The 21,760-nt window shown below is 46.4% G+C and overlaps 1 protein-coding gene and 1 long non-coding RNA gene across 8 annotated transcripts in view; one reads left to right on the top strand and one right to left on the bottom strand.

Annotated features, from left to right (window-relative positions):
* Positions 1-21,760, top strand: part of EML6 (EMAP like 6) — a 275,933-nt gene that overhangs the window by 245,651 nt on the left and 8,522 nt on the right. For 2 of the 6 annotated variants that reach the window (XM_045446068.1, XM_045446062.1), the window contains exons 29-40: positions 5,088-5,102; positions 6,427-6,435; positions 7,322-7,400; positions 9,837-9,966; positions 11,441-11,539; positions 12,171-12,191; positions 12,555-12,728; positions 16,584-16,792; positions 17,088-17,245; positions 17,876-17,990; positions 19,587-19,775; positions 21,470-21,642. In XM_045446068.1, coding sequence (XP_045302024.1) covers positions 5,088-5,102; positions 6,427-6,435; positions 7,322-7,400; positions 9,837-9,966; positions 11,441-11,539; positions 12,171-12,191; positions 12,555-12,728; positions 16,584-16,792; positions 17,088-17,245; positions 17,876-17,990; positions 19,587-19,775; positions 21,470-21,642 — 1,371 coding nt within the window. The remainder of the gene's footprint in view (positions 1-5,087; positions 5,103-6,426; positions 6,436-7,321; positions 7,401-9,836; positions 9,967-11,440; positions 11,540-12,170; positions 12,192-12,554; positions 12,729-16,583; positions 16,793-17,087; positions 17,246-17,875; positions 17,991-19,586; positions 19,776-21,469; positions 21,643-21,760) is intronic. The other 4 variants (XM_045446064.1, XM_045446063.1, XM_045446065.1 and 1 more) reach the window with 4 other exon arrangements.
* On the bottom strand, positions 17,928-21,483 carry LOC123580790. Of its 2 annotated transcripts, none has more exons than XR_006703457.1 (3): positions 21,274-21,483; positions 18,547-19,033; positions 17,928-18,032 (listed from the first exon to the last, which is right to left on the bottom strand). It is a non-coding gene; the product is annotated as an uncharacterized LOC123580790 (long non-coding RNA). The 2 variants fall into 2 exon arrangements; XR_006703456.1 differs by having other exon boundaries at positions 17,930-18,032; positions 18,802-19,033.

Here is a 21,760-nt window from a genome sequence, read left to right on the forward strand (position 1 = left end):
GCTAGGCTCAAACTTTCCTCCAGGACAGCAAGTGCAAACATACAGGACACACCATGACCTCGGCAAGGTGTGACCTCATTCACCCAGAGCTTTTCTCTCTAGGCAGAGTTTTTCTTTACTCTGCCCCTTAATTCTGTAGAGTTCTGCACTCACAGCTGCTCTGAGTAGGTAAAAGGTAGCAAGTTTCCTGTTCTCTAATAGGGTGGAAGGAAGTGAAGTTACAATATCTATTAAACCCCCCACATGCTGAAATTAACCATTTCAAAGGCCTATTGTTTGGCTATGTAACTCTGCCGAAAGCCGAATAGTTGGTTTTTTAAAGGGAATTTAAAGCTACCTTCATAAATGACTTTCCTTATTCTCTTGATTTTACATATTGTTTGAAGCAAAATAATGACTTCCGTATAACTGATAATTTTAGGAGTTAAACCTGCCATTCATGAAAGAGTAGTTTGTTCACTTTTTATCATAAAAAGAAAATGTGCCAGGGCTTGAAAATGCAGAGGTAAAGTGACTTTTTTGAAAGATTAATAGACCCAGGAAATCATCTTCTTACAGTGTAATCAGTTGACTCAAACCCACTTGCTCCTGGGGATAAAGAATGCATCACACACAGGTGAGGGATTTTCTGATGAAAGGGAACTTCTCTTACAAGACAGTGGCAGGATTGGAAACAGTTATTTTTATCAAGTCTCTGAACATCTCTCAGATCTCCATTTGGAGGGAGTGGGCGCTACCGGGGTGGTTACTCTCCGTTTTTCTACTGTTGTATGGTCACGAGGTGGTAACTGGGGAGGTGTTTGCAGAAGCAATTGTTGGGGTGCACGATTTGCCCCCCTTGACACAGTGTCCCTGACTGTAAGGTTTGGAGTATCTGGGTGTTTTTGTGGGTGTGTGTAAAGCATATTGCCTCTCTCTTTAAGCAGTCCCACCCCAATCCTTTGAAGTTTCCATCATGTTCCATCTTCTCCCCCTCCCTGTCCCTGTCAGTTATCAACTTCCTGTCTGAGGAGTTCAGCTAATGGTCAACTGGCTGAGCTGGCTCCTGCCAGCCATGAGTTACATCACCATCAGTAGCTCTCCTCTCCCTCAGTGACTTAAACTTCTCTCCTCTAGATTGCTCATCCCCGGTAATCCTAATCTTGATCCTCATTAAAACATCCTATATGCCTTGATACCTCCATTTTTTCTCTGCCTGAATGCCACTTTTCCAGTCTTCTTGGCCCTTCATCCCTGTATTTCTCCTACAGCACATACTTCCATTCTTCTGACTAGAAGGTCACACTGGTGCAGATTGCCCTCACCAGACTCCATGTTGCCAGCGACACTAAGGTGCTCTCCACTGTTCCTTTGTTTTCTTTCTTGTCTTTGATTGGCTCCCTCTGCCAGCCACTCAGCAGTCAAACACAATTTTGCCCCTTCCTTACCTTTCTGCCCAACCCTACCCCTCCACTCTTGGTAGATGGCTTTTCTCCCCTACTTTATCAAGAAAACAGAAGCTATTGGGCATGAACTCCATCTTGGCACTTCTTTATCTCTCCTCCATCTTGTTTCCCATCTTCCAACCCATGTAAACCATTCACATCCTTTCCTCTCAGAGAGATGAAGTCCCTCCTCCTATTCAAGGTGGGTTCCTCAGCTGGTTGCTTGGACCTTAGCCTCCCAGCCATCGGTGCTCCCTGACCATTGCTCTCCTCTCCTATATCTCCTGTGCTGCTCCCTCAGGATTCATGTCCTCAGCCAAGAAATGCATTTCAGTCTTTGCTGTCCTTACCAAACTCTGTTCAGGAAATAAGTAAATCCTTTGATCCAAACATTTACACACATATTCCAACCCTTACCTTCCTTCTCCTTTCCCCTTCTCATCCAGGCTTTGCCAAATCTCTCCTTCACTCTCTAGTCCATTCCATCTGTCTTCTGTCCCTGCCATTCTGCTGGCATGGTGACTTTCTGATTCCCAAATCTTCTCTTTGTCTTGTTAAAAAGGAAGAACTTGTTTCTTCTGGAGTAGCATTGTGCAATAGAAATACAATGCAAGCCACATAGGTAATTTTTCTAGTAATCACATTTAAAACATTTAAAAAGTTAAAAGAGATGGTGAAGTTGATTTTAACAATGTGTTTTATTTACCCAATATGTTAAAAATATTATTTCGACATGTCATCGTGAAAATTATTGAGTCATTTTATACTTTTTAAACATTATTTTTACTGGGTCTTCAAAATCTGGTATATATTTTACAGTTACAGCACACCTTAATTTGGACGAGCCACATGTAGCCAGTGGATACCATATTGGATAGTGAAGTTATATCTTTTCAGAAACCATCTTTCCTGGCCCTCGTCCTACCTCTTCCATCATTTCTTCTCAGTGTCCCTTGTCTGCCTCCTCTTCTAGCCATTCACATGTTGTTGGGCCTCAGCCTTGCAACTCTCTTCCTGATTAATCTCCTGTATTTCACCCATTGGCTGATGATTCTCTGAGTCCCACCTCTGACTTGCACTTCTAGTGAGTAAAGCCAGACCATAGACGTCTGAAGTTTGACATGGCACCATCTTACAACCTCACTCTTCTCCTGCCAGGTGCCCAGGCAGAAAACTGATATTCCACTTGCATTCTCTTCCTCCTTCAACCCCTAGATCTAATCAATTCAAGAGTTTTTGACGTCTACTTTACCACTATTTCTTTAAATATTCACTTGTTTCCTTCTCTACAACCATTGCTTTAGTCAAGATCCTCATCATCCCTCCCTTGGATTATTAGAGTAGCCTCTTCAGTAGCCTGCCCACCTTGCTGGTAGTTCCCTCCTTTCCATCCTTTATGACCTCAGTTTTTCACCCTCTCCCCCAATAAATTGATACTCATGTAAAATGTCCAAGTCTGGGACTGTATCCCCATTTTTTCAAAGGCGTGGGGAGATGAGACTGTGTTATAGGCTTCAGTCCAAAGCATTTTCAGGATGGCAGGCTTCCCTGAGGGCATCCCATAATTCTCCTGTCTGACTCTTTTCCTTCCACTCCACTTTACTACTGAGCGGCTCTACAGGAGGTTCTGGAAGACATAGGAATACATTTAACAGAATCCAGTTCCTTTTGTTTTGATAATAGAGATCTCCCATGGCTTTGTAGCATTTTCCTCAACATGGATTTATCCTAAAACAATGATTCTTAATCTCTTTCTCTCTCTCTCAAATCATGTACATCTTTGAAAATTTGTTTAAAACAGATTTTTGTTTTAAAAAATCTGTTTAAAATCTGTTTAAAAAATCTGTTTAAAAAATCTGTTTAAAACAGATTCTTGTTGGGGCGCCTGGGTGGCGCAGTCGGTTAAGCGCCCGACTTCAGCCAGGTCACGATCTCACGGTCCGTGAGTTCGAGCCCCGCGTCAGGCTCTGGGCTGATGGCTCAGAGCCTGGAGCCTGTTTCCGATTCTGTGTCTCCCTCTCTCTCTGCCCCTCCCCCATTCATGCTCTGTCTCTCTCTGTCCCAAAAATAAATAAATGTTGAAAAAAAAAATTTTTTTTTTTTTAAATAAAAAAAAAAAACAAAAACAGATTCTTGTTTCCCCCAGAAAAATGCACAGGTGCAAACACAACTAGGCCTGAGTACCTGCAGCCCACCTGGGCTGATAGGTCTTGCTGGAAGACAATGTTGAAATAGTGCTCAGGTCGTCTGCTGGCTCCCACCGAAAGGGAACAAAAGTTTAGTTTCCCAAGATACTTTGAAAACCCTTGGAGCATTTTATGGCCCATTTTGGAATCTGAAGAAAGCTATGTTTCGTACTCCGAGGACACTTTGAACATTGTCTGACTAACAACACTGAAAACAAATCTAAACTTGCATTTCTTGGCTAGATATAGCTGATTTTCTCCACACCAACACCCCTCTTTATAGAAGCTGTTTGCAACAACTTTGTTTCTTACTAGCTTTCTGAACCTCACTCTCCAGTTGGCTTTCGTGTTGTGCTCATCTGGGGTTGTGACTGATTTTCATTACATCTTCAGTCGTTTCAGAAGCTTCCCTAAAAACCTTGGCTCCGAACCCTCTCCTGTGCATCTCAGGTAATCATGTGCTCTGCTCTACCCTTCATTCCGTCATCCCAGCACCCTGGGGAGGGGACAAAGCGGGGCAAACACTGGGCACTGGCTACCTGTGGTGGCCTCCGTGAGGTGCAAGCCCGTGTTTTAAGACCCCACTCATCTTTAAGTGAGCCTAAGCTTTCTCTTAAGCAGCCCAGCTGCTGGACAACAGGATTGCAGCGTGGACTGACCTCCTCATGGTCCTTCCCTGCCCAACAGTGTGCTGTTTCCACAGAGGACATGGGGACATGAGGTAGGGACTGTATCCACGGGTAGGGGTGCGTCTTTGGCAGCCTGCACCCCTGGCACTGGACAAGAACAGTGCTGCCTCGTTACTTAACACCAAGTCACGTGCTTGAGTCTGCAGGCCTCCCCTTGGCTTCTTGCCTCTACTCTCTTCTTTGGCAAACGGCTCTTGTGCTCTCTTGGAGCTCAAGCCAGTCCATAGTCCTCTCTCCTGATTATCCAATTTGTTTGCTCTCTTGCCAGGTTCCCTTCTTAAGTTTCTTGCCCAGTGGAAACTCTATTTCTTCTTTGTTTCCCTGAGTGACTTCAAAGTTCCACTTGCCCCCAGAGGTCCCTTTGTGTCTCTGCCCCTCCCCCAACCGGGGCTCCCCACCACCTTACCTACCAGGCTCTTAACCTTCCTGAGTTCCCCCCCACCCCCCAGCGCTCATCCTCACTGCTCTCACTCCCTTCCTGGCTCTCCTGTCCTGAGTGCCAGCTGGGGCAACCAGCTATAAAGAGTTTATTGGACTGAAAAGTGAGTGAATGTTCTCACACACCCTGCTCTTTCCCACCTCAGCAAAGCTTTTCAGAGTCACATTTCCAATGGAATCTGAATCTGGAAGGATTTAGATCTGCTGAAAAATGCCAAACCTCCAGCATTTGGCTGCGTTTGAGATTTTTGGCAGTTCCTCCCACGTCTGATGTTACGAACACTGTTTACAGATGCCTGGAAAGAAGCCTTTAATGCTTGTATTGTGTTTTAACTTGCTTTCCTTTGGAGGCAGGGAATTGTCAAGTAAGTATTCACAGCACTCTGGAAAAGTCCAGGTGTTCGATGAGCATCCAGTACTAAGCGTTCATGCAGAATCCACAACCGCGAAGGGTCTATACTTAACAATCCGCTGAATTTGCCACCATGCAGGTTTCTTCCTTTTGCCCCTCTCATCTTCAGTTTTGAAGCAATACAGCCATAAACATATGCTTGTGAAATAAGAAAGAAACATTCTGAGATTGCTTTACTTTTCAGTTCTTAACTGAAAATCAAGGTGAAAAAAAGCATCGGATTGCCTTTATGTGTATATATATACAATCTCCTGTATATATAAATACGCAGTGTTTGTGCTTGTATGCATACCTCGTATACACTGTATAATATGTGACATATTATACAACCTGTGTGTACCCTGGGAACAAGCCCTGCGTTTAATCTCCAGTTCTGCCTTTGAACCACGCTGTAGCCCCAGTGTACTGCTCCCATCTCAGACCTCGGCTTGCTTTTGTCACACACTCAAACATTCTTAGGTGAAAGAAGAAACCCACGGATTTCATTTGAAAGTCCCACTAAAACAGAAGAAAGAGCAGATGTCCTGGGAAGTGATAATTAATGTGAAGGAAGTGTCTAATTGCGAGAACTGGCATGCCCCCAGCCTCCCGGTTTTGCTCAATTTGGCAGCGGTGACATCAGCCGGGGGTGTCGTTTTGCAGAGATGTGCTCACTCCCTATTCTTCAGTGCAGATAATAATACCATTTGGTCCAATTATCACTTATGATTACATAACATGTTTTGATTGAAGACTTTCTCAGAAAATAAAGGTAACTTGTTTTTCCCCAGCCTGAAAATGCAAGCCTTTCCAGCGGGCAAGCTGCCCTACCAAGAAACACTGGGAATTAGTAGGCTAAATTATGAGTCGAACTGGATTTGGAAACAAAGCATCCATTGTGTATAACTCCCAACGACATCCAGGAGGATGTTATTGTTTTTCTGACAACAAGTTTTCCCCCAGCACACTCTCAAATAAGCAGAGTCCCCAGGCGCATCCGCAAAGGTGCGGAGAGCGTGAGGGAAGCATTGACAAGGCTTCCTTTTTTCTCCCTATTCTGTAGGCGCTTTAGTGCAGAGTTTGCCCAGAGACGCCAGGGTATGAGCTTTCTGAATTTGTAGACTGGTGCACTCTTTCATTTCTGTTTTAGTTCTTTGCTGGCATGCTCGGGAAGCATGGTTTGTGCCACACAGGAATGTCTGTTCACTTGGATAATGCTTGTGCATGAATGAGGTGGTTGCTAATGCGGCTCTAAACTGTACTAAGTTTCTCACTTGGCTTTGTTTGCTGCTTACAAGGGGATCAAGGTAATCCTTTCTCTTTGCATAGCCCAAGAGCAATAACTAATGGATTTGCAACATGCAGCGGGACCTGCTACAGGTCTCCCTTACCCATTTCCTAAACTCCGAGAAGTCTGATTTAAGGGAGCCCCGTGTTACAAAACCTTGGCCTGCTCATGTAAGAGTAGAGAGCTTACCCGTTATAAAAACTCTTTCCTAAGTTTGGAGGCCCAGATCCAAGACTGAGAAGGGAAAGGCAAACTTTGGGATGATGATAGCAGTTTAATGTAGACCATAACCCTAAGGTATAGGGCAGAGTGGGTGCTCTTTCTGTCTTTTATTCCCATACTTCCTACTTGCCCTTTTGTGTAGCATAAATGACCTGGGCACTTGGCCAGCTGAGCCTTTTCCCAAACCTGGCTTGTAAGACCCACTTCACACTGCGGTATGATCTCTGACCACCTAATTCTGAACAGCATAAACATATCCCTGTGTGAAAAATGGCCAGTAGACTCGGGAAGCACAGCCCCTTCCTTCTCATTCTTAGGCTCCTCTTTAGTTTTAAAACCAGCCTCTCTGGCCCAGGTGTTCTTCCTGGCTCCCAGAAGGTAGAGGGACTGATCCCTGACTATGATGCCTTAGGTGTGTGAGGAAGCCCACCCCAACGCCGATAAATCCAGCCCCCATCACATGGGACCCTGAATGTCAGAATCTACTTTTTCTGGGGGAGCGAGGGAGGGAGCAGGACCAAACAAACCCAGTGGAAGGTCCTTGGAGTAGGGGACAAGAGAGAGGGGAGCCTGGCTCTGGCCTTAGTTGAGCACACTGGACAAGCAACCTTGCTGCCTTTTGTTCAACACTGTGTTTTTGTTTTTGTTTTGTTTTGTTCTGTTTTTGTCACTCTCTGTTCCAGACCGCCTGTTAGCAGAGCAGCCCCCCAGCCTGAGAAACTCCAGAAGAACAACATCACCAAAAAAAAGAAACTGGTTGAGGTGAGAAAGTTAAGCTGTTTTGGTCTTCGTCTAAGTGTCTTCGGCAGTGTTCTAAGACCTGCCCAGTGGACGCTACCATCTGCTTATGGCGAGATACCTGCAAGTAAACTTGAGTGCAGTTGATGGGCCTCTCTTGTCTCCTCTCCCTTCTACAGAGTGTTGTGTCCCCCATCCCAGAATCACACCCACCGGGTCATATTCCTTGAGCCCTGCCACCAGGTCCTGTCAGTCCTGACTTGCAAACGTCCCATGTCCTTCAAACCTGTCTCCTTTCCCCCAGACTAGTCCCACCCGGGGGCAGGGAAGACACAGGGAGAATGCAAGCTTGTTCTTTGTCTCTAACGTTGTTTGAGCACCCACCATGAGCCAGGTACTACGTATGTACTTTCCATGAAGTATTTCATATAATCTGTCAAACCCATGAGGAAGGTACTGTTATTTCCATTTTACAGATAAGGACAGTAGCTCAGAAAAGCCAAGCGACTAATTAGGTCCTGTGCCCAAGATCTCCAAGCCAGGAAGTGCAGAGAGATTTAAATTCAGTTGTTCATACTTGAGGATTGCAGCTTTGTGGACCTTCTCTTTTCTAAGAGGCCTCTTAACTGTTGTATCTGCCTCCAGAGTCCCCTCCCTCTCTGACACATGTCTTGCTTCCCACAGAATTAGCTCTCTCAAATAGAATACTTCACACTTCACCTCAGCTTTAAGACCCAGGAGATTCCCACATTGCCTGTGGGATTCAAGTGCATGGTTTCAAAACCTGACCCAGGAGCCACCTTTGCAGCCTCAGCACCTGTGATTTGCCACTGCAACTCAAATCTCCAGCCCCCAAGCCCTATACCTAATGTTTTCTGAAGCTGCCATGGGCTTTCAGGCCCCTGTGTTTTAGAAGTCTCCTCCTCTTCTATGCCCACACCCTGGTCTTTTCAAGCTCTTCTCTGGCATCTTCTCAGTGTAGTCTTCCTTGATTCTCCTCATCCTGAACATTCCTACACTCCCTCACACACACCCCTCACCCACAGCCCTTGTCACACACACTACTGCCGTTATTTCTTACTCATCTGTCTCTCCTACCTCACTTTGAACTCACTAAAGACAGAAGAATCCATCTTAAAACTTTTTATTGGAAAAGGGGGAATAATTGGGGCGATTTATCATGAAACAGAGCACAAGCCAGAAGATGCAGGATCCGGAAGGTGAAAAGCCATCATAAACCAAGATGGCGCCACTTTCTGCCCACTGCGGTTGTCTGTCTGATGCGTTCTTCTCTTTTTCTGCACACTTCCTGAACTATTTTGGTAGACAAATGGGTATGACCCAGCACCTGAGTTTATATCTCCTCACTTAGTTAAACAGCCCAGCCTACCAGTGTCCTCAATTCTAAATTCCTGGGAGAAACCATGTGACTGGCCCAGCTCGAGTCAGTTGTCCACTGGGATGAGGGGTCACATTTTACATAGACAGTTTCTGGGAAACACGTGGGGGTAGGAGAAGGCTGAGATGAAAGGAGGAGAAATGCTCTTCAGGCAAGGGCTATTTTACAAAGCAGAATTATAAAGGTAGGAAAGCTCATGATGTATGGGCTAAATAGACAATGCAGCTTCACCAAGGGTACAGAAGATGTGTGAGTAGAAGTAATTGTGCCAACTTAGGAGTTTGGGCTTTATCCCGAAGGCAGTGAAAGTCAGTGAATGTTCTGGAGTAAGGAGGGGTTGTGGTATTTTAGGAGCTTTGGGGAAAGAAATCAGGGAACCTAGAATCAGGGACCAACATCTTCTTAACCTTGTATCCCACCAACCAACACAGTGCCTGGCACAGAAGTGCTGGCAACAGGAAGTGTGCATCAAATCGCATTAATAGCTGATCCTGAGCTTAATCATGGAAGATAAGACAGGAAGAAGAAAAAGACTATAAACCCAGAACAGCATCTAGTTGTTGGGGGGAAAAAATGCAAATTATGTTGAAACTCTGTAGGGCAAGCACCAAGCAACAGAATGAACATGGCATTTGCCTCAGTATCCGGCCCCTGCTAGGCCCAGTGGCATTTGCGGAAATCAAAGCAAACCTCCAGGCCACCATTCAGCTCCCCTGAAGAGTGCCTGCCAAGGGACAGACATACAACTTCTAGGTGACCTTTACAGGGCTTCTAATCAGTAGACCTTGACTCCCCTGCGGTACCTGGAAACCTATCTAGCCTATTTAGAAAGTTCCCTGTAATTCTGTGTGTTGGCCTGTCCCCCTAGCTTTTCAGGGAACTAAAGAAAGGGCTGCGTTGTAGCCTCAGCTAGTCAAGAAGCAAAATGCTTTTTGTGGGGTATTGGCTGTCTAACCAGCCATGCGGTTCCCATGAGGTAAGTGGCTGCTCCCAGAGTGTGGGTTTGTGCCTCTGCGCTTACTTCCTCTGAGAGCCACTTTTATCTGTGTGTGGGAACATAGGAGCTGGCTCTCGACCACGTGTTTGGCTACAGGGGATTCGACTGTCGCAACAACCTGCATTACCTGAACGACGGTGCGGACATCATCTTCCACACTGCGGCGGCTGGCGTGCTCCAGAGCCTCTCCACGGGTAACTCAGCCCGAGAACCCCCCTCTGAGGACAGGACCCCACTTTAGTCCCTTTGTGTGTACTCCCCCACTCTGGAGATGCCCCCCAAACTGACGCATTCTTATCCTGATAGAGCCCTTTCACTCGATTCCAGACTGGTATCATTTGGTCCTAGAAAGTGTGGAGGCCTCGTTCAAAGGTCACAACCGTCTTTCTTTCGAACAACACCCTGCTGTCAGCCCTCTGAGGGAGGTGTCCCTGTTTCCCATCAGCTGCTCAGATGCTGGGACGGATGGACAGAAGCCAGAAAGAGGGTGTAGGGAGTGGAGAAATTCCTTGTGGCAGGTTACCAAGAACAGAGCACAGGGGAGATTTTCTTGCTAATTTGTTAGGGGCGACCAATTTTTTAGTAGCTCAAATTTTCAAGTTTTGCTTGTTTTGAGTAGTTAACCAGATTTACCATAAGGATGAGAACACTTAAACTGTAAGCACCCCAAAGTGTCCCTTAACTGGTAGGGTGAGTCACATGAAACAAATAGTTTGAAAAGAAACACTGCAAGGTAAAGGGAGCATGTAGAAATGAATTTGACACGTACCTTTGCCACCAGATTTAAATATGTTAACATCTTGCCTTATTTGCTTTATATCTTAAAACAGACCCCCTTTCTTTTTTTCAAATTTTTATGCTCCTTCCCAATTCCACACACTTATTTAATGCATACATTTTTTAGACAGGGAAGTCACTGAGCACATAACGATCTTTTTTTGGGGAGGAGGACCTTGAAATTTTCTATACATTTTCTCCTTTTTTTTTTTTTTTTTTTAGACATACTATCATTTTAGCAGCAATGTGCTGTTTCCTTGTCTATCAGTGCCATCACTTACCTCCTAGTAGTGTTGGCTACTTGGATGGGTTTACAGTGGCCACTTTGGAAGTCAGCAAACCCATTTTCCATAGTAGATAATAAATACTTCCTGCGATTTCTTCTATTTTCTGTGTTACATGTCGAGTTAGGGCATTTAGGGGGTGAATACATCACCTGTGCCATCCAGTAGGCTCCCAAGTGGATTGGCACTTTGAGAAATAACAATGGTTTAAAAGAGATACCCGAAGTATTTTCTTATTCCACAGACTTCCCTTTCAGATGAGTAAGTGGTGCCATTTTGTTCAGTTAAGTATTATCTCCATTATCACTTTGGACCCTGGAAGCCTTGCACTTGGACTGTGTTCTGGACCCACACAGGCTGCGGGAGGGATGGCAGGGGAGCTGGTGTGTGCTAGAGAATAGATACCAGCTCTTCCACCAGGCCTGGAAGAGAATGTGTAAATGTAAAAAATGATCTCCCATCTCCCCAAGGATGATTCTAAAATTGCGAACTTGTGGCCTTGATCTCTCACTTTGACAAGGCATTTCCAGACCCTATGTAATCCTTCAAGGTTGTCCTGAGAGGTCTTGAAGGCTCCCCTGCTCACCATCCCGTGTCTTCCCCCTAGGGAGCCAAAGTTTCTACCTGGAGCACACGGATGACATCCTTTGCCTCACGGTGAACCAGCACCCCAAGTACAGGAACGTGGTGGCCACCAGCCAGATAGGTAGGAGGGTCGTGCCCTAGCTGAGCTTTTTCCCAGCTGAGCAGGGACATTGACTTAATAGCAAATATCTGGAAAGGGGGTTGGTGGGTTGTGGACATCTACCCATTCTGGACGTTGCTGTTCTTTTTTGAGCACTCAGTAAATCTGTGTCATCTCAGTTGAAATAGCCAGTGATTGTTGATTCTTAGGGATCATAAAGTCAGACCAGAGCCCGATAATCCAAATAAATGGATGCCCCTATCCCTGTGGACTTGTGGAGAATAATTTTTCACCAGCCAGGTGTCAGTTAAAGAGCCCTGTGTCCAAAGCCTGGTGATTGTCCTTGGCAAGGGTAGCTTGTCTGTGTGCCCAGCTCTTCTGCACCCTAGCAAACTGCCAATGACAAATGTGAACTGATTGACACTTCACATTTGTGAAAAGTTGTGTGTGTTTTTTTTGAACTTTGTCGTTTCAAAGGCAGTTTTTTATGAACATACCCTTCTGCTTGTTTTCATTGAACCCATGTCCATTTTTAAATTTAATTTGGAACTTCCTGATGCTGGTGTTAAGTGCTTCACTATCAGAAACATGACTTATTTTAGCTATTGTTTTCCCTTGACGCTTCCTCATTGCCATTGCCCACCCAATGCAGTTGATATTACGGAGACCCAAGGTAAGGCTGTTCCATCCGTGAGTAGTTTGAATCTTCACAGCAAAATCGTGTCGCTGTATCGTGTTTGCTGCTTGTATCTGGCCAAACTGCAGATACAAATCACTGGTCTCACCAGTTGCCTCTGTGTAAACTCCTCCACAAGTGTGTGTGTGGACATAAACGCTCTTAGGCCTCTGGCTCTAAAAGCACAACAGATGTTTCTCGTTGCTTCACCTCCGGCCAGGTCAGGCTATAGGTCTCTTAGGCCCAGTAACTGTAACACCCCCAAGTATTTGTCTTAAAAAGTCTTCTGGGTGAACGTAAGCTTTGCCTTGGCCCCGCCATTCTTCAGCCTTAGTTGTGTGTCGTGCCTCCCACATTCAGGAACAACACCCTCAATCCACATCTGGGACGCCATGACCAAACACACGCTCTCTATGCTGCGGTGCTTCCACTCGAAGGGGGTGAATTACATCAACTTCAGCGCCACTGGGAAGCTCCTTGTATCGGTGGGAGTGGACCCTGAGCACACCATCACTGTCTGGCGTTGGCAGGAAGGTAAAAGGAGCCGGGCTGTCTGTCCATCTGGGAGGCTTGCTTGTGTTGCGTGCTGGGCTCAGACCTAGATGGGCCTCACCCCGAAAGCCATCAAGGGCACTGCTGCTGGGTCAGCCGAAATTGGTGACTTCGGGTTCCTGGAGAAGCTGCCTATCAGGTCCCTGGACTCCATGGCCTGGGGAGTGCTGGGCTAGCTAGTGGAGGGTCTGTGCACTCTGGAAAAGTGCCCCAGTGCAGGCAGCCTTCCTCCTCACAAAGAAGACCTCAGCCTCCCCCTTTTCCATCTTAACTCCCTTTCTACCCAAGTTTCCTTGTCCTTGGTATTCCTTCTGTGACCTCCAGATCCTGGCACAGCCTTATCACCCTGGTTCCCTTATTCCAGAAACTGGGACAAGATCTTACCACCGTAGTCTCAAAAACACTTTATATTTCGCTTTTGTGAAATGGGGATTCACCTTATAATCAAGGTTTACATTTCCCGTAACAGGATTTCTCTCTTGCCTTCTCCTAACACACACACACACACACACACACACACACACACACACACACACGCTGCTGCTAAATTTATGTTCATGTTAGAATCAAAGATGTGTAATCTTTCAAGTGTATTCTCAGGTTGGCAGAACAGATCCAATTAGTTAGGACGTTAATGAGGTCTGTCTCCGGCAGGGCAGCCTGTATCTAGGGCACTCAGAGCCAGGCGCGCACAGAGGTGGCTCTTCTCCAATTCAGGGCTTCTAGAGACCCATTATCTCAGCACCTCCCTATGGAGGGAGCTGTAAAGAGATGGCAGCTAAGTTCCAATCCCTCCTGAGCCCCCATGTGAGAAAAAGAGGTTGGGGACCTGCAGACTTTTATAATGAGATTCCTTTATCATATTCAGTCCCTTTCTCATTTTCTTGTTCATCAGTGCATTGTGTCCAGAGGGCCCCACAATCTATGTTTTGGGGATGCAGCTTCATTTCTTGTCCTGTCGAGTTGGCCTGAAATAGACTCAGCCCCGGATGAGACGCTGAGTGTCTTAAACAACAGACTCATAGCCTCGTGGTGTTGAAAGGACTGGAGAAGTCTTCCCGCCTGGTCCCGACCGTCCCATGGGGCAGTTCCTACAAGTGCATTCCTGACAGGCTGACTCCCCTCCTCCACCAAACACTTGCAGGGCTGTGGCCTGCATCACTTCGCAAGGCAGCCACCCCCTGCTGGAAATGTGTCATAAAGCCCTTCCTTATAAGAAAGCCTAACTTGCTTCCTTATGCCTTTCTTGTACTGCACTAACTGCGCTTCTGCAGTGGCCAAGACCAGATCTGTGCCTAGTTCCTGGGAAGAGGGTTAATCCTGTTGGGCCCTGTGCACAGGCTAGTCTTTCCAGGCTCACTGTCCTCACTTCTGCCATCTGCTCCTCTGGGAAGTTCCTGCTCTGGACCTGCCCCAGCACAGACCCCTTCTCACCCTGGGCCCCTTTTGACCGCCGCAGGGCAGACTGGTGGAGCCAGGACTTTTAAACCAGCTTCCAAACATGGTCAACAGATGCCTTCCCTTTGGTAACTTTCTCCCCTTGTCTTTGCTGGAATCGGCCCGTGGCTGTCTGCAGAAGGGTTCTGAGCCATTGATACCTAATGGTATGTAACCAACCACCACCTCTCCTGAGATGGTTGTGTGAGGGCCTCCCTTAGCTTCAAGTTCTGCTTATAAATGAGACAGTTTTGAGAGAGGTTTATATGCGTGTTACTCTTCTTTTGTTAAAGGACCGTTTTGTCGAACTCCAGGTATGTATGTGTGTGTGTAGTTCAGAAGCAAAGTTGAGTAAGAAATGAGCTTGTTATGTATAAAATGAATGTTGTCAAGTCCTAGATACTTGTATGAAACTTGTTCTGAGCAACGTGGAAGCCAACGTAAGGCAGGATACAGGCATCTCCACGGTCAGAAGTGTCCATAGATTAAGACCAGGAAAAAAACAAACACTTGCTTAGAAGAAAGTGCAGGGGCGCCTGGGTGGCTCAGTTGGTTAAGCGTCAGGCTTTAGCTCAGGTCATGATCTCAGGGTTCGTGACTTGGAGCCCCACCTTGGGCTCTGTGCTGATGGCTCAGAGCCTGGAGCCTGCTTTGGATTCTGTGTCTCCCTCTCTCTCTGCCTCTCCCCTGCTTGCCCTCTGTCTCTCTCTGTCTCTCAAAAGTAAATAAACGTTAAAAAATTTAAAGACAAAGAAGAAAGCGCAAAATAAAACAGCATACCCCCCTTGGCTCCCAAGAATGATCCTCTATGTCTTTAGTGGCCACTTGAGCCACTTCTTCTGTAATCCAGTCATTGGAATCCTTTTTCTGCTGGGGAAGGGAGAGTTGTTTATGTTTTCCTTATGTGTAGTTTTTTACTGATCTGGTTACTTCTTCATCTCCTGTAAGTGTTGTAATTGTTTCCCCCCAGTGTGGTATTTGTCTCTTAACTTAGTTTACGGTATCCTTGAAGAGCATGGGTTTTTAAACCTCTGAGTTCTCGGTATGGAGGTATTTTCTGGTAAGTCCAACTTTCCATATGTGGAGAGAGAATGACTGTTGTGAGAGGTGACATGCAGCAAGTCCTGGGAAGGGCCTCCAGGAGGATGAGTCTGAGATGCCAGGCCAGCTATGCCAGAACCGACCACCACTCCACTGGGAAGCCACTTAAAAACAAACACATAGTGAAACAGAAAAAGGGGATTAAGAATACACTGACCATGACGAGCACGGAGAAATGTTTAGACACCATATGAATCACCATATCATACACCTGAAACTAACGTAACACTGTACGTTAACTATACCAGAATTTTTTAAAAAGGTAAATGATGAGGGGCAGGGAAAAGTACACATGAGGTAATAGGGGAGATAATTAAGAGGAAATGGGAACTAAAACATTAAGACTAAGTTAGAAGAAAATGGAAAGAAAAGTTTAAAATAAAAATTAAAAACTCGAAGGCAGAAAAATAATGATGAGGTAAAAACAGATGGGCTTACAATATAGGCTGAAAGACAACAAGGCAGGAGGTATAGAGGGTGGTGACACTACTAAGTAGATACTTGCGGAGAAGTCGTGGCACCAGGCTCGGCTCCTGGGGGCTTTGCTTGCACCAGATCACTTAAGCCTCACAACACCTTATAAAATGGTAACTGTTATTATCCCCAAATTACAGATGAGCAAACTGAGGCACCGAGAGATGACAATAATTTTCCCAAAGTTGCTCTACAGATAAATGGTGGAGCTGGGATTTGGTGGGGACAAAAGTTAAAAAGCAAATGAATCCAAAAACATAAATGAATGGGCTTGAGGAAAAAAAAAAACTGGTAATTAAATATTAAAGGTAGAATTTTTAAACCTAAAAGCCATGAAAGACAAAGGAATATGAAGGATTTTTTTTTCTTAGGAAAGTAAAAGCAGAGAATCTTGGAAAGAAATTAAGAACAGTCTGAAGGAATGTGAGTCTCTAATTACACTCGAGGGGAAGGTTCAACTTCTGGTAGGCAGGAATCCTGTGATGAGGTCAGAGACAGGAGATAGGAAGATGAAGGGTGTCCTTTGTCCTTTTCTGATATCTGGAAGCTTATATCTTCAGGGCCATCCCTTCCTACACATTCATGGGTGCCTGGATGTGGCTTTGTGGGGGTGGAGCGGGATTGGGGTTATGTTAGCAGCACCTGCTGTTCTGGAAATTTCCCAACCTCTCTCTTCCCCACCTTGGGGGTCATGCCTGAGGCAGGGAGGGTACCATGGAGGAAGAAGGAACACCTGAAGTGTACCCTGGGCTTTGCTGGATGGAGAGCCATCCTGAGCTCAGAGTGTGGGAGGACCCACCTCACCAGACTCTCTCACCCATACAGGCGCCAAGGTTGCCAGCCGAGGGGGTCACCTGGAGCGCATATTTGTGGTGGAATTTCGCCCTGACTCGGACACTCAATTTGTGTCTGTCGGCGTCAAACATATGAAGTTCTGGACCCTGGCAGGCAGTGCCCTGCTTTACAAGAAAGGGGTCATTGGATCCATGGAGGCTGCCAAGATGCAGACGATGCTCTCCGTGGCCTTCGGTGCTGTGAGTTCCAGCAGAAGCTTCCTGAGAGGGGACCCTGAACCCCGGGCATGGGCATGGGGGGCACAGATAGCCACAAAGCTACAAACAGCAAGAAAGCTATTTCCACATTTTCACCTTTATTGGCTTACTTGCAACCTTTATTCCTTTATCCCTTTCCTTAGCACAGAAGGTCAATTTGAGTGTGTTTCTCTTTCTCTAGTTCTAGTTCCCTAACCAAGGAACAGGTGGCTGGGAGGGGACCCTCTTGAGAGGTGCTGTGAGTGTCCTAGTGTGGAAGGTATCCCTTTGTTTACAGAGCAACCTCACTTTCACGGGTGCCATCAACGGAGACGTCTACGTGTGGAAGGACCACTTCCTCGTCCGACTGGTGGCCAAGGCTCACACGGGCCCTGTCTTCACAATGTACACGACCCTCCGGGATGGACTCATAGTGACCGGTGGCAAAGAGCGGCCGTAAGGCGAAACTCCTCTGGGAAAAACTGATCTTTTCTTATTGTGCTGGGAGAAACTGACAGAAGCATCTCCCACTGGGAGAAAACGCAGATTTTCTTTCTTCCATCTTGCCTGCATCAGGGAGATGAGTCTGCCATCTCTCCAAGAGGGCCCTGGGCAAAAACCTTCAGAGGACAAGTCAGAGAAGGAGAGAGGTGGTTTAATGGTAGTGGAAAATCCAGAGAGGTATTCTTGAATAGACTCGAGTGACTATGCTCTTCATCGAGTGTTACTTCCCGTAGGTCTCGGGGACGGGAGGACGGAGAGGCGGGGAGAGAAGTTCCCCTGGGGACAGAGATGTAAGAAGGAAGCAGAGCAGCAGAGAAACGGTTCTCTTTGTGTTTGATCTAATCAAGACACGGTTTGGTATTTTAGATCGCAGTCCTCTTTCCTTCTGCCATAGTGGCATTTGAAAGTATCCTAGTGAAATGGTTGTCACTACCCGTCGGCAGGGCCAAAAAAGAAGCCACCCTGGAGGGTCTGTCCTGCTGGGACCCGGTGGCCTTGATGATAGGGACAGGGGACATGGAGCATCAAGGGCAAGTCTTAGGACAAGGCCCAACTTGCCAAGGTCCTCTCACTCCTTTTTAGGACCAAAGAAGGAGGTGCTGTGAAATTGTGGGACCAGGAGATGAAGCGCTGCCGGGCCTTCCAGCTGGAGACGGGGCAGCCGGTGGAGTGTGTGCGCTCTGTGTGCCGCGGCAAAGTGAGTGGGCGGGCCGGTCTTTCCCCAGCTGTCCCTAGGGGGCTGGGCCCGGAAGGGGCCCAAGAGAGAGAGGGAGTTCAGCCATACTCTTTCCCGGGTGCTAAATCCTTAAAACAGGCTTCCAAGGTGCTACTTGCACTGCGGTGGGAGTCGGTTTAGCAAGGTCCCACAGACCCAGGCGCAGACTCTTCTGAGTCAGCACTGGCTGTATGACCTTGGGTGTGTTACGTACCCTTTCTGTGTCCAGGCGGGTGGCTGTGAGGGTCGCGTGTGTTATAATGCGCGATGCCTTCCATTATGCCTGGCTCAGAGCCACATTCTGTGGATGTCAGCTGCTACTGTTATAGGTGTGATTATTACTGTAGGCACAGAGATAGTAAATAATTTGCCATGTGCACGGTTACATGGTCCGTAAGGGGGGGACAGTAAAGGGCCATCAAACTGTCTGACTCAAAGCCATAGGTTGTCAAGTCCTACCTGGGCTGAATATCAGAAACAACTGTGGAGTTGTTTCTTGTTGTTGTTGTTTTTAATATATGGCTGTCCACGTACTTACCCAGAGCTGCCAAATCAGAGTCTTAGCCATGACTTGTGTGTTCCTTTTCTTCTTTCCTTTTTTTAATTCCCCAAGAAATTCTGAGGTCCTTAAAAAAATAAATCTTAACCTCTGGTTCATACCCTGTGTCTATAGTTTTGAATTGTTAGCAGTCTAAGAATGTGCCTTCTGGATGTTCCCCATTGAAAAAGGCAGACCTGACTTAGAGTCTCTATAATTAGAAATCGAGAGCTTTGTTTTTAGATAGATAAATACCAGTCATCTGCTAGGTAGGCAGACATCTGGGAGATGAAGGCAGAGGTAGGCCCGGAATGTGGAAGTCCTCGAGAGATGGCTCGTTGTTCAGTGCGAGGAAGAATTTGGGAAGACATTGAACGGTCCAACAACAGAAACGGACTACCCCGCTCTGTCATGAGCTTGCCGTCAGTGGAATGTTCTGGCAGAGACCAGATGATGGCAATCTCTGTGCCGACGCTCTCATCCGTGGCTGAGGGAGAAAAGGAAAAGTGAGGAGGTCACGGAAGGGCAGGCGATTTTGTTGTTAACAACACAACCTGTCCCCGCTCTCCCGGCGTTAATACCATTGCCAGCAGGGGCCACTTTCCCATGTTGCTCTAATAGTGTTTGCCTTTAAGTTATTATTTAAAATACAAATCTTATTTTTTTACCTATTTTCATCCATTTGCCTACCAATCTCTCACCTACTAGATTCCTAATAGATCATAAAAATGTTTCATTTTAAATTGTAGCAAAATATAAGTAACATAAAATTTACCATTTTAGCCATTTTTAGGTGTACACTTTAGCGGTATAAAGTACATTCCCACTGTGGTGCAGGCATCGCCACCATCCGCCCACAGAACATTTTGCGTCTGGTAGAACTGAAACTCTGTAGCTATGAAGTCCTCACTCCCCTTGCCCCTCCCCCTCCCCAACACTCAGCAACCACCGTTGGACTTTCTTCTACATGTTGGACCAGGTACGCCATAGGAGTACTATCATACAGCGTCTTTTTCCTAATAATGTTTTTATGACAACAGGGGAAAATTTTAGTAGGAACCAAAGACGGAGAAATAATTGAAGTTGGTGAAAAAAATGCCGCTTCTAACATCCTGATTGATGGGCACATGGAAGGGGAGATCTGGGGTCTGGCCACACACCCCTCCAAGGACATCTTCATCTCTGCCAGCAACGATGGCACAGCCCGCATCTGGGACCTGGCCGACAAGGTGAGGGGTCCACTGTGCTCTGATGCCCACAGGTGGGGCCTGGCCAGAGCTCAGAGTGAGGAGGGTTGGATCCAGAGTTGGGGGATGCGGTGGGTCTGCAATTAAGTTAGAAAGCCTGGTGATGAAAGTCCCACCCACACACGCCCAATCTGTCTGTCTGTTAGCTGCATATACCCACGTGTAACTACAGGACAGGAATAATCTGGAAATGAAGTTTCTTTGTTGTAAAAAAAAAATCCACAAAACCTAAAAAATAAAGAGATATGTCTTCCCTGGATGGGAAGACTAAAAATGACTTAAAATTTCAAATGTTCCCAAATAGGACATTTCAGTCAAAACCCCAACAAAGTTCATGGGGCACCTGGGTGGCTCAGGCAGTTGAGCATCCTACTTCAGCTCAGGTCATGATCTCAGCGTTCCTGCATTCGAGCCCCGCATTGGGCTGTGCTGACAGCTCAGAGCCTGGAACCTGCTTCGGATTCTGTGTGGCCCTTTCTGTCTGCCCCCTGCCCCACTCGTGTGCGCTCTCTCTCTCTTTCTCTCTACTCTCTCAAATATAAATAAACATAAACAAACAAACAAGCAAAAAAATAAATCCCCAATAAAGTTCCTCTTGGAGTTTGGAAAAAAAATGATTTAAAAAATTCATCTTGAGTAAAAAAATAGCAGGAAATAGTCGGGGTTGGGGCCGGGGCGGTAATTATTGTTACCATGTCGTATCTGATATTTAAAAAAAGTAAGTTCTAATCATTAAAATAGTTGGGTTCATTACAAAATAGCCAGCCAATATTTCAGTCATATTTTTAGTGTGAGGATCAAAGAACAGACTCACGGTATAGTTGTTTTACCCAAGTTACTTTTCAAAATTGTTTGTGTATTATGAACACTGGCTATCATTTATTGAATACCTGCTATACACCAGATGCTTCATATACACGATCATTAATGCTTACAATAACCTTGCAAGACTGGCATTGATATCACTTCTTTTCAAGTGGGAAAATGGGGGGGGGGGTGGTGCCTGGGTGGCTCAGCTGGTTGGGGTCTGACTTCAGCTCAGGTCACGATCTCACGGTTCGTGGGTTCAGTCTGCATGCCGGGCTCCACACTGATGGTGCGGAGCCTGCTTGGGATTCCCTCTCTCTCCCCACTCTCTCCCTCTCTCTCTCCCTCTCCCCCTTTCATGCTCTCAAAAATAAATAATAATAATAAAAAGTTCAAATGGGAAAATGGGGAAGTAACTGACACAAACACACACCCAGCCAGTAGTGACAGACAGGATTCAGGATTTGAACCAAGAGGTGCCAAAGCTTAAACTCTTTTCTCTGAGCAAGAGGTCAGCAGTCTAAGACTGGAGGATCCAGTCTGGCCTGCCACCGGTTTCTACAAAGTAAAAGCATGCTCATTGTTTACATAGTGTCTAGGTTGTGGGAGATCATATGGACCACAGACCCTACAATGTTTACTACCAAACCATTTACAGAAAAAGTTGACCAACCTCTGCCCAAGCTGTTCTGATGAAAACATACTGCCCGTCTTGGTTCCTCAGGGACAGTTACTATAAGAAGCAAGACGTTTGGAGGCCCAAAGTGGCAGCAGAGACGGCCTGACTGCTCTGGCCTGGGTGCAGGATTCCCTTGGAGACCAGCCAAGAAGGCCTAGGGCTTAGGTCATGCTACTTTGTATCTATGTAGAAACTGCTTAACAAGGTGAACCTGGGCCACGCGGCCAGATGTGCAGCCTACAGCCCTGACGGGGAGATGGTGGCCATTGGCATGAAGAATGGAGAGTTTGTCATCTTGTTGGTGAACAGCCTGAAAGTCTGGGGGAAGAAACGAGACCGGAAGTCTGCTATCCAAGATATCAGGTACATAGCAGGTCATCTGGGCAGGGAAAAGAAGGGCACCCATTCTCCTTCTCTGTGGTTACCTTTCTGGAAGGGTCATGACTGGAATGAAGAATTCAGTTGTGGGAGGGTCCCTTTC

Source organism: Leopardus geoffroyi, chromosome A3 (assembly GCF_018350155.1).
Source record: "Leopardus geoffroyi isolate Oge1 chromosome A3, O.geoffroyi_Oge1_pat1.0, whole genome shotgun sequence".
NCBI classification, from domain to species: domain Eukaryota; kingdom Metazoa; phylum Chordata; class Mammalia; order Carnivora; family Felidae; genus Leopardus; species Leopardus geoffroyi.